The sequence below is a fragment of the Camelus dromedarius genome, chromosome 3 (genome assembly GCF_036321535.1).
Source record: "Camelus dromedarius isolate mCamDro1 chromosome 3, mCamDro1.pat, whole genome shotgun sequence".
In the NCBI taxonomy this organism is placed as follows: domain Eukaryota; kingdom Metazoa; phylum Chordata; class Mammalia; order Artiodactyla; family Camelidae; genus Camelus; species Camelus dromedarius.
This window is the reverse complement of record NC_087438.1, coordinates 76,454,085-76,466,638: the sequence shown is the minus strand read 5'-3', so window position 1 is coordinate 76,466,638 and position 12,554 is coordinate 76,454,085. Positions and strand designations below refer to the sequence as shown.

The 12,554-nt window shown below is 35.8% G+C and overlaps 1 protein-coding gene across 2 annotated transcripts in view; it reads right to left on the bottom strand.

The window, feature by feature from the left end:
* Positions 1 to 6,778: 6,778 nt before the first annotated feature.
* CAMK4 (calcium/calmodulin dependent protein kinase IV) overlaps positions 6,779 to 12,554 on the bottom strand; it is a 196,627-nt gene continuing 190,851 nt past the window's right edge. For both annotated transcript variants that reach the window (XM_010987523.3, XM_031448795.2), the window contains one exon: positions 6,779 to 11,535. In XM_010987523.3, coding sequence (XP_010985825.1) covers positions 11,095 to 11,535 — 441 coding nt within the window. In that variant the 3' untranslated portion in view covers positions 6,779 to 11,094. The remainder of the gene's footprint in view (positions 11,536 to 12,554) is intronic.

Sequence of the window (12,554 nt, the reverse complement as noted above, 5' to 3'; positions counted from 1 at the left end):
TATTATCCCATCTCTTGAATATTTCACACAAATGTTTGCTCATTGATCAAGTGGCCAGACTCAAGACTTTCAGATCTTTTTACAACTTGTGCTAAGAAAGAGCTTCTTAGGAGTGAACAGGCAATTTTTTTCCCTTCATTCTCAAGTCCTGTAGGTTTGAAAGCATCATCATGAAGGAACCACTGAATATCATTTGGTTCAACAATTCCACATTAGGATTATTTCTTTGGTTTGGATTTCACAAAACTCAGAAAAGACTTTATGTAGTGTTACTGGAAAAAGAAAAAGAATTGAGGCTGGATTATTATATAGCTATCATAAATGTTGGTAAACATTATTCTAATAATGTACTTTAGTGATAGACTGATAGAAAAAAGTTACAATATGATTAAAGTCTGTAAGAAAACTAATGCTAGATAAAGACAATGCTTGTCTTTGGAAGGCATTCTTACGGTAATTTTCTACTTTTCTGTACTTTGAAATTTTTATGAAAATCAGTTTTTATGTGAATTAAGTGAATCCAGTGAATTAAGTTTCTAGTAGTGAGAGCACTGGGGTAGGAGATGGTCAACCCAGATCTCTTCTCTTCTTAGCACTGTGAACTTAGATAAGTCATTACTTCTCTGGGTGTCATTTCTCTTTAATAAAATAAGCCTGTTTGATTGGCTGGTTACTAAGATCCCCTTTTACCTTTGTGGTTTTAAGACATCACTGTAGAATACTAAAAATGCTATGAAACTCAAAGTACAGTTTCATCTGAGAGAATGAAAAAACACACAAGGAATGATTCAACTCCATATTTCAGATATAAGGAAAATGTCCATTGTGTCGCTCTTGAACTGTGGTAACATTTCAAATCACAGAATGCAAAGTTTTGGTGGGCTCTTAGATGATTTATTATCATACTGTACATGCAAATTGCTTTACAAATTTCCCAGCAGTAAGGTATATGCTTCTCTTGGCATGCTCTGACAAATCTGGGTGAACTTGCACAAAATAACATTGGCCCTCGTTACTGTCAATTTCAACACTCTACCAACATCCATTTTGCCTCGTCATATTCTTCCATTATGTTCCTGGGAAACACCAAAAAATTAGCATGTCTGTCACTTAACTAGGTTATTCCAATCTGAGTCCAAGAAGAAGGCACAGTTGTCTGTGGCTCTCATGTTGTCTGCCCCAGGCTTTGGGCAGCTGAGAGAGCCAATGACTGTTGTGTCCCATCTGCAGGAAGTTGGGACTCACTGTCAGTCACTGCCGTTGAAGAATATGGTAGCTCAAAGGCAAAGGGGCATGATTTTGATGAATTCTCTACAAACATTCTCTCTATTTACATTTATGGCCAGGTCGGACTTACATGTTTACCTAAAAAATACTGTAATATATCTTTGTATTAAGGAGTCAATAGCACCATTTTGACAGGTTTTTAAAATGAAGTGTTGACAGCTCCTTTTTCTAGTACTTTTCAATCAGGAATTGGGAAAGTAGCCTACAATCTTGGCTGTGTCAACTGAAATACTAACACTTTTTCTTTGTCCTCCAAATCCTACATGCACTTGTTTTTGGCTAATGACTTGCAGTCTAAACTATTGGAGATGTAGGTTTCCTGTATGTAATAGTCCATTAATCTAATCTCCATGCTGCTGCTGAGCTGCTTATGTCCTTTTAGTCCAGAAAACTTTTGACAACCCAGCAATACAAAATTTTCCTCTAGGAAAAACTAGAAAAGACATACCAGATAATGTCACCAAAATCTGAAAACCCTAGTAGGAAGTATTAATTACTCAATGCCTGCTAACTTGTGTTTTCTTTATCTCCCTCCCACAGTATCTCTATGTCTTAGCTTCTCTTCTGTCAGATGATAGTCAACCTTTGTCCCTTTCTTCATTTGTCCTAGGGAATAATGCAGCCATTTACTAATCACAAACATTATCTAAAACAAGCAAAGTGGCAAGACAACTAAAAGTATATATACTGTAATCTGATTTTTAAAAAATTAGTTTCTTGAAGATGGATGTAAAATAATACCTGCAATGAGTGATATAAAAAGGAATGTATAGAAGGGGGTGTAAAGCAAAAGGGACGGATGTAGAAGACAGGACTTCACAGGATCAGCTTGATGTTTGGGAAAAGCAGCTGAGAATTTTAAATTTTGTTGTCTGAGGCTTAGCTTTCATGCACAGGTTATCTTTTGGAGTCTAAACTTTCAGATATAATTGTATCTCAAATCCTGTGGGAATTGCTCCTTCCAATCAGATAATTTGAAAGGCCAAAATAACTATGAAAGAAGAGACCTTGAGGTGGGCTTCCACTGGAAAAGCTTTAGCAAGTAGTTAGGTAATTTTCTAGAGCCACAGGGAATTATTCAGGTACTGGAGTTTTGCCAAACTTACTCAGATAATCACTATCATCTTTTACTCTCCTTTGTTAGTGGAGACCTAGCCAATGCAGTTTTTGCTTTTATTGACTGAGGCTTTGTTTCAACCGGTGACTTGCAAAATGTCTTTGATGATTTTCATTTTGCTTGAGGATGCACCAAATTAGCCATGGATGTAGGAGATCACAGAGGGCTAGATGCTCTGAGGAAATGCTGCACATGTGTCTACCAGTAAGAAAGGGGCGAGGAAGTCTAATTCAACTTCACACAAGATCTGAGACTTGAGCAGACTCAGCAACACTTCCCTGCAGACTTCAGCCTCTTACACCCAGCATTGTTCCTTCACCGCTGTGCCCTTCTCCGTGCTCTGTATATTTCCCAGCCAGATGCACTGCTTTCCTCCTCCCTCCCTGCGAAGGTCTTCCCCATTCTTCATATCGAGCTGGTGTTCCCACAGAGCTTCCTTTGATTGTGCCAGGCAAAGGCAGCTTTTCCTGCTTACCGCCTGCCTAGATTTAGCACAGGCTATATATATACACACTTGTATTTTCTAACTACAAAGCTCACTCCTAGCGGGTAGCATGAGTTTAATTCATCTCTGACTCTCACTGTACGTAACTGTCTCTGAGTGAAAGTTTACTGAGAAAATGAGTTCTTGGCATGGGCTGCTCATGGAAATCTTCAAAATCAGCAAATCATTTCCTTAAAATTGTGCTTGCGATGTAGGCCGAATATCCCCTAAACTACACTGCTTATTGTTTTGGGAGGAAAATGAGCTATTGACTTTGGTTTATTCGTTTCTAAGGGAAGCAGGTGACCTAGATACTGAAAGAAATTTAGAAATTACAACTTAAGTCCATTAACAACTGCCTTCAAACTCAGCAATCAAGGAAAATGGGTAGGTGGGAATGTGGAACACTAATCTACATTTTACCTTTTCCCTCTTCCATTCCAGTAGTGTCTCCCTGCTACTCACATCAACGAGGAACTGGCAGACAATTCATCTTTTTTCTTTTCCTGAGTTCTACAGTGTATCCAAGTGGCTACATCATATTGATTGCTGCAGTAGTTTAAAGAAAACAATTTATTATTTAATTAGAGTCATGATAACATTTTAGGTATTCCTAAAAATAAGCTGATTTTCTACTCAATACCTCATTTGTAACCTTTTGGCTACAGACGTTCAAAGTCAAACACAAAAGTCATGCATGCCGCATTCTCAGTATCTGGGTCACTTGCTTCCCTTAAGGCAGATATCGTGGAATGAATAATTTCTCTGTGACAGAAATAGACCAAGAGAAGGGCCCTTCCTGGGTTTCTAAATACGTAAGAAAAGGAAGTAAAGGGAAGCATTTACTCAAGGCCTTCTTTTTTTGAAGAAACAAAATAAATAACACTCAGAAAAATGGGGTTTGGAAAGTAGCTTTCTTATATAAAGGAGTTGGCTCTTTGCCTGTTCCCTGAGCTATTGATGAGCAAGTCACTGTCACAGAATGTCACATAATAAAGCACATTTCCTAAAAATTATTAAATGAAAATCCAGTTGGTATAAATTACTTGAAAATATTCTGAAGGATTCAGAACCAAGGTGCTCTCTCATTTATTAGCTTACTAGTAACAGCTGCAGATTAACTTAAATGTGAGCAATGTAAACTGTCATTTACATGATTTTAAATAAAAGGATCAAATTTCTAAAACATGCTCAAAGTGCTAGAAATGTTTTAAATTCCTCCCTCTTAACCAAGTCAATTCATACTCTAAACTTTTTTCAGGCATTATGCACTTCTGAATTTTTAGTTCTGTAGGGAAATTTTACTGTTTACTTGTATTTCCAGAAAAAATATTGTTGAGACCACCTGCACCGAAACAAACCTCTCCAAACTTCCTACGAAGCAAATGGGAATAAGAACCTTAAGCTAAGGGGAAGAAATTTGGAGTATTGTAATCTGTATACCTAGATATCACCAAAAAGGCAGGGTGAAAAAATAAAAAATAAGGTCATCAATTTTTTTCTGTAAAGGGCCAGATAAACATTTTAGGTTTTCTGGGCCATACAGTCTCTGTTGAAACTACTAAACTACTAAACTAAACTACTACAGTCTCTGTTGAAACTACTAAACTCTGTCCTAGTAGCATGAAAGCAGCCATAGCCAATGTATAAATAAGTCAGCATGGTTGTGTTCTAATAAAACTTTATAAAACAGGCCTCTGGTGGATTTGCTCCATGAACCATAGTTTGCCTGACTCCTGAAAACTGTTCTTTGGAGATTTAAATTTGTTTCCTTGGGTAATTATGTGGCTATTACTTAAAAACAAAACAAAACAAACAAACAAACAAAAAACACATGTAAGCTTTATATGTATATCACAAAGACCACAGATGAAAGAATGATTGGCATTCAAATAAGAAAGAGTATAAACATTAGCCTCTAACTTGTTTACTAATAATCCTTTTTGCTTGATACCTGTAGTTCATTGAGCATAAAGAATGACTTAAACATCTGTCACCCGTCTGCTGTTCCCACTCAGTGAACTCAAAGGACATCTTAGAATGTCAAGGGAAACACAGCAACATGTCAGAAATATAGTACTACTATTACATTGTTTGGACCTAACAATGAATGGGCATGTGAGTTAATTCTTTTGGCTTGGGGGCCATGAAAATATTACTGACATTAAGCGTGCAAGAATAGAAACACTTTGAAAAAAGTAATAATCTCGGCAACAAAAATGTAAACAAAATCGTGGCTCATTAACGTTATTTGTATGCTACAGTATATTAGCTGCATGATAGGCTATAAAAATAGGTGAAGTTAAAAAGAGGCAGTTATGACAGTTGTCAATTTATAGTCATTCTTACTTATATCCTTTACAAACCAGATTAATTACCATATACATATCAAGGAAAGGACAAACCTAGTAAATTTTTATCATCCACAACTGATGGTCAGAGTTTGAGAGTGCTTAGGAAAAACAGCAGCTTTCAAAAATCCTAATATGAAGCCTATTGTATTTGAGTAGCCCAAAATAACCTCTTAAAAGAAAAATAAAGATTATCATATAATCTGACTGAAGATTAAGTATCTGTCATTTTTAACACAGTGAACCACAGCAAAGATTACACAGATATAAATATTCCCTAGCTATGGGTATTCCAGGTCAATTTTCAAAATGTGCTGAAAACAACTATTTAAGACGAACAGTATGATTTTGCAGTCTTAGCATTGCTGTTTATAGTTTCAAACTAAATTCTGGGCCACTGAAGGCTCCACATTTCTCCAACCAGGCTGGGATAATCTTTCCAGGATTTAAGAGTATTTCAAAGTCCTAGAGGGTGGCCTGACAGCCAGAGAGATGGAACAAAACATTGGTCTGGGACAAGTGGTAGCAAACCAAGTCATGGGAAGAGCAAATGATTAGTGGAATCCCATTTTCCATTACTGACTATACCAATATTCAAACAGTATCACTTTCAGTCAAAGCATGGAAGAGGTCTTCTCCCATTTGGCTCATTTGAGCCCGACCAATTCAGATGCCTGGAGTCTTCTCTAGAGCAATGTCTGATTCCTGCCAAAGACTCAGATGGTCCACTCTCATGGCAAGGCTTCCATCTTGTCCTAGGTGACCTCTGAGCCAGGTGACAGGAAAAAGGCTGTATCTTGAGGGATGTTAAAATCATACAATCAAACCTTCTAGAGTATATCATAGACAGTGTATGAACATTAGAATTTTAAACGAGCAAACATAAATTAGTCGTTTGTTATTGCTCTCCAAGATAGTATGTAAATGGTTGAGCTTTGTGAGCTAAGACATATTATCCGATCTCAAGTGACATTTGAAAGTAACAATGACAAAAACTGGCCCTTAATAGATCAGGATATAGAAAGAGGAAATGCTGAACTTGGTTACCATGGATGGATAGCTGTTATCTCTCCAGTGATTTGTCAAGGAGCCAGAAACTCACCCTGAGTTGTGCCAGGGGGAGAAAAGGACTTTGAACAAAAAGTTTTATAGAAAATTATTCGTTAAATTTCTGCTTATCATATGGTTATGAATAGTACAATACCAATATTAAGATTATATATGCATAAATGTTTAAAAAAACACTGAAGACACACACATAGTCTAACCAGTAAGCAGTATTTGACCAGTAAATGCTCAAAGTTAGCAACAACCCTGATCAGGAACATACCAGTGATGAACAATAAGGAAATTGGAATATGACCTAATAGGCAGTAATTACAAGGATATTACAAATCCTATTACGTAGGTTAATGTCTGGAAATTTTGCACCAGCTAAAGTAGACCTTGATAACCAGACTGAACACTCTGCAATGACAAGTAAATTACATAATGGCATTGTAATTATGTAATTGACTCTGCTCTGTGTATTTATGTCAATTTATGTGGAGTCGACCTCATAAAGAAAAACCTAGCTCTGATTCACTTTGTTGACTTTTTTTTTTTTTTGCATTGCTTTGCAAGGACAATCCTAAAACAGAATAAATGGTTTACTAATTTTATCCTTTGCCTTTTCTGGCATTTACTTCTTTTCTTTTTCTGATTTGAAATTCAGCCAAATGCTTCTGTGAAACAACTGAATTATGAAACAAAATGGCTGTCTCTAAATCTTCAGTCTGCAGGAAACTCACTGGGAGTTACCATGAATGTGAAACTGGAAATAGGGATTGCTAAACATTCTAAATTACAAAATATGTTTAAAATACTATGTAATTGAAGTCACAGTAAAAGGCAAACTGTTTCTTTTAAAGTTTGCCACTAAAAATGGCTATAGAATCTTGAGCATTATCGTGAAATAGCAATATGTAAGAAAATGTTAAAGTCTTTTGAATCCATGTGTAATGGCAGTGTTGATTAAACCTCTCTAAGGAAATCTAAAAAATGCCAGCCATGGCCATATTCACATTTTAGGGATAACTAGGATGACATCATCCTTATCATACAGTCTTTCTCATGCAAATTTGGTATGCTTCAAAAGGATTTTTAGAAAGAAATATTACCTGCAGCACAAGGATGGTGTCCAGCTTATTTCAGGCCTACAAAATTCCATTCAAGTTCAGTGCGCACTCTTTCCTGAATGAACACACATGGTTTGCCTACAGTAGATTTTGGTACGTGAGAACCAAAATCATGGCAGTACTCAGGAGACGTTAGCCTGCAGTCAAGATTCCAGGGCCCAGAGAGGGATGAGAGGAACTGTGGCCAAAAGACAACTTATCAATGCCCAGGCAAGTATTATTTTCTAAAAGTCAAGTCGGGAAATACTCTTCATTTGAAGCATATGAATAAGTAGAAGTGGCCAATAGAGTTTTTACTCATTTCAGTCTATGACATTTTTGAAACAGCTTTTTGGCCTTCTACTAACTCATTTGTGTGGAAAACTGAGGCAGCTCAAATCTAAGCACAGAAATTCATGTGTCATTTTGCTTAAAAAGTGATCTAGATCAGTGCTCTTCCAGTATAGTAGCCACTAGTCACATGTGGCTATTGAGCATTTGTACTAAAGGTGTAACATGCAACTCTTGCTTTTGAAAACTTAGTATAAAAATAAAAAATTTAAAAGATCTCTTTTTCATATTGATTATATATTGGAATAATAGTTTGGATATATTACATTAAAATATATAGTTAACTTGCTTTTTTTTACTTTTTAAAATATGGCTAAGAGATAATTTAAAATTACATACATGGTTTATATCATATTTATATTAGCACTTGTTCTAGACAGTAACTTCTACAGCCATACTGTTCTAATTTCTACCTTATTTATGTATTCATGGGACAAATGAGCTCTTACGGTCTGAGAAAAACCACTGGGATTCCAACTAGACTTTTTAAATAGGGGAAATAATTCAAGATTGTCCTTCTTTATGGCAAAATAGTTTGTGTTATGTATCTGAACTTATCTGTAAACAAAAATTAATAATGTAACATAATAACTGTCAGCTCTAAAAAGCAAAATGTAATTGTTGTTCTTTGCTAAAATTCCCTTAATTATTTTGCTTTGTGACTATATTGTCCATTAAGGTAACATTATGAAATAGCCCATCAAGTTAAGTTTCTATCTGCATTAGTCTAACATTATTTAGCTAAATTATCTTTGAGATAGATAATATACCCCATTTTAACATGCAATATAAATGTTTACTGCTCTCTCAAAAATGTTAAAAATGTTAAACTGTATCCCTACAAAATCTTAGATTGAATCATCTGGCTAAAATGACCAATTCCTATGAAAGTTTGCCTTGTTTTCCACTGAAATGACTAAATCAGTCACTATTTACGCATTATCAGGACAATCTTTAACATACAAGTCAAAATTTAAAACTCCCACTGATTTGTAGAGAGTGCAATTTACAGGTTAAAAAAAGAGAAAATTACCCTCACACCCTCAAGTACTCACCAAGGAACAGGCATGTGTACTCATTTAAATAGGTAAATTCTTACACACACATTGGTCTTGGCGTTTGCAGTGCTCTTCACACTGCACAGTCCACAGGTCCAGCCAGTGCCGTCGGCCCTGAGTGCTGGAATGATCCAATGACTGCCTTGGAACAATACGGAGGTGGGCTGGGAGGGACAAAGTGTTATCTTCCAACTAGTAATTGCCACTTTCCATTAAGATTCCTTTCCCTCTCTTCTTCCCCTTTCCAATATATGGGACATTTACCATATATACTGCTAAGTCTCTGTGGGAAAAGTATACCAGGAATTGGTCTTTTAAAATGGAAGTCTTAATGCTTGGGGAAGAAGGCATTTTTAAAGGTTAAAACTAGTAAGCCCCTTATAATAGGTAAAATCGGAATTCTGAGAGAGAATAAAGAAGAAACAATAAAGAAGATAAAGTACTATTAGTTCATAAAAATAAAATGAATCATAAAACAATCTCTCTCTGAGACCAGATGTGCCCTAAGGGCTTTTTCCTGCATGTCAGTGGTCTGTCAGGCCCCTATATAACGGAAGACGAGAAGTTCTATCTCATTTCCTTCTCTTGAGAACAGTAGTAAAGGAAGATTTACACTTGGAAAGCAGAATGTCTGCAAGGTCCAAAAGCCCTCAGAAACCAGAGATTTAATTTCATTTTCCCACTTAATAGTTTTGAGGAAGAGCCAAAAGAATTTAAGATCATTTTTTTGATGAAGATTTTTATGTGACAGTCATTTTTATTGTCCGTCATCTTTGCCTGAAAATAATCCTTTTTTAAAATTAAGGAAACCTACTAAAAATGTGATGCATAATTAACTTGATGAAAATGTTCATTTCAGCTCAATCTTGAAATAAATCTGAGGTACCTGGAATTTAACTGTGATTTTTATAAGGGAGATGTGTTCACATGAAAACCGAAGAAAAATCTTTTGGGAAAAAAAAGGTAAAATATTAGGTCTAATGTTATAGCTTCTCAAGATTCTGATTTAAAATCTGTTTTTTCTTTATTTCTTTTTGTTTTTGTTTATTAAAGAAAGTAACAAGTTGCATTATCCTAAATTTCTTGACCTGGAAACTTTCAAAACTACAATGTAAATTATGGGTGCTTCCATTCCAAATATGAGAAAAAGATATACTAGCTTTTCAGAAATGTCTTTAGTTCATAAGCATTATATCTAAATAACCATCAACTGAAGGAAAAAAGGACTTTTATAAGCAAAAATATTTCCTTATGATAGTAAAGTCAATAAAGAATGATCTTATAATGGGATATTCCCACTCTATTCAGATATTTTGGCACCAGCCCTTGGGGTAGATTTTTCTAAATATTTGAAATTTGGTAATTAGAGAGTTTATCCATAAAAATGTTCCTATTCTTAAAGCTGTACAAGCTCATGAATAAATTCAATTTTACCTGAAAAATGACAGGGAGTCAGTCTTTGTTACTGTAAGTTCCAGTCTTATCTCCTTTTCTTCCCTAAATTTCTTTATTCCACCCTAAGTGTTGTTCATCAGAAGGACTTCTTACTAGAGGACAAGTGAAGGAAAGAATACATTCCTCAGCATGAGTTTATAAAATACTTCTTCCAGGACTGTAAAATGGCAGGATTTTGTGATAGAACATTTTTGGTTATTAGTAATATGGTATATATAAATAAAGACAAGATAAAAAAAGCATTCTCCTTACAAGCTTTAGGGGCATACAGTTTCATAGCCCTTAAAGTATGCTTCAATTTCTTACCATTATATGTGGATTTTTTTTTTCACATACCATACAACTATAACCTAACCACTTTCTTGAAAACAGTTTGAACACATTATTGAAAATATTGTGAATGTCATGGGAACACATGCTCTAACTAGTATTAGCTGAGCAACAGCCCAAAGGAATTACTGCCTTGTGAAGAAATCAAAGGATATAGGATGGCTAGGCTTTCAAAGCAAAAACAATTTGTTGCTATTTACTTCAAATGTGTGCTACTGGTCCCTGAAAATGTATGTTTTTAAATGTTATGTTGTGTTTACTTACTTGCATTTTCAAATTTAATTCATCGGTATTAGGTATACATTACATACCATAGAAGACATTATTTTTTCATAAAGCAGTCACATGCATTGAAGTTAGGATTACCAACTGATATATATGTATTTTGTTTTGCACCCCCAAAACAGAATGACTATAGCGCACATCATGCTTCCACCCCTTCCCTGCTGAAGGACAAAATGCATAAAGTGCCAGGATTTGGCTCCCAGATTGGAAGGAAGCCAATTTAGTTCTCTGGCAGGATCACATCATTCTGCTGAACTCCAAATTCCAGAGCAGGGTTTTCTTGCTCTTCCTTAGAGGCTGCTGCTTCCTCAGTAGTCTTCAGCTTTTCCTCCACTAGGCCCTCTTCTATTTCCGGATCAGCCTCCTTTATCCCATCCTCCATTGCCTCGGACACCATCTTGGTGGCCTCAGCAGCATTTATATCAGCATCTTTAATCTCGTCTACGGCCTGCACCTTCAACAGCTCAGCCTCTGCCCCCTCAACTGCCATGCAGGCCCCATCTCCTTGAATTTTCTCTCCTTCTGTAATAACTTTAACATCCTCATTGCCATCTTGAGTTGGAGATGGCTCTCGGCTGGCCTTCTGGCTCTCCTGGATGCTGCAATGGCTGCTGCTGGCACTTCCCAGCCGGGAAGAGGCTACTACGGCCTTCACTGCTGCCTAATTGGAAACAGAAAAATGTCAGGTGTTACTTCCACTTAAAATCACAAATCAGAGCTCAATCTCAATTTTGCACTCAGGGAGTTTGTTATTATATGGTAGTGTTTAATCTCTGAAAGTATATTATTTCAAGATTGTCTAATGAAAACTTGTTTAGAGAATAAACAGCAAAAGCTTTTTAATCTCAAATTAGTGTATTTAATCATCTGGACAACTGAAAGCCTGAGTAAATGCATTTTCCAATGGACTACTAGGTTTCAAAAATTTTAGATTGTGTTTCCCAAAGTATGTGTTTCATGGAACACTAGTTCCATGGATATTAATAGGTAGTACGGAGAAAAGAGTTCCACCATCAAATTTGTTTGAGAAATCCTGGGTTAGGTCAGAGTTATTTAATCTAGAGTATTTAAAATTAATTTGACCATGGAACCCTTCAGGTTTATTTAGTATCGGCCTGTAAGGAATTGCTGAAGAGAAAACTATTTTTGACCACCAAATGTTCTCTGAGATCCCCTGTACATATAGCTAGTCCTAAACACCATTATGTAAGAGAAAAGCAGCTAATCTCTATTCCATATACATTCAACAAAAGAGATATATTTCGGTGGATAATATTCCCTATCACTTGAATTATTTTAATTTTTACCAAATATGATAATTATTTACCTATATTACAAAATAAAGGTATTAAAATTGTTTCCCAATTTTTGCATATTCAGAAAGAAGACAACTTTCTGAATAAATATCAGCTTCCTGAACAATTCAGTTCAAGCAGTTCAGCCTTACGTGGGAAGCAGTGATAATGTATTTGTTTGGTGAGTTAATCTCAACTTACAACATATTTCCCTTTATTAACAACGAATTCTTACGAGAGGATAACAGAACTGTGTGTGCTTTACACCAGCACTGTTGGGATTTCAAAGCAGGATTTTTCCTGGTACCACAGGAGACGAATAATAGTATTAGATAAATAATAGTGGACTTAATTATCTTTGATCGTCAAGATATGAGCGAAATCT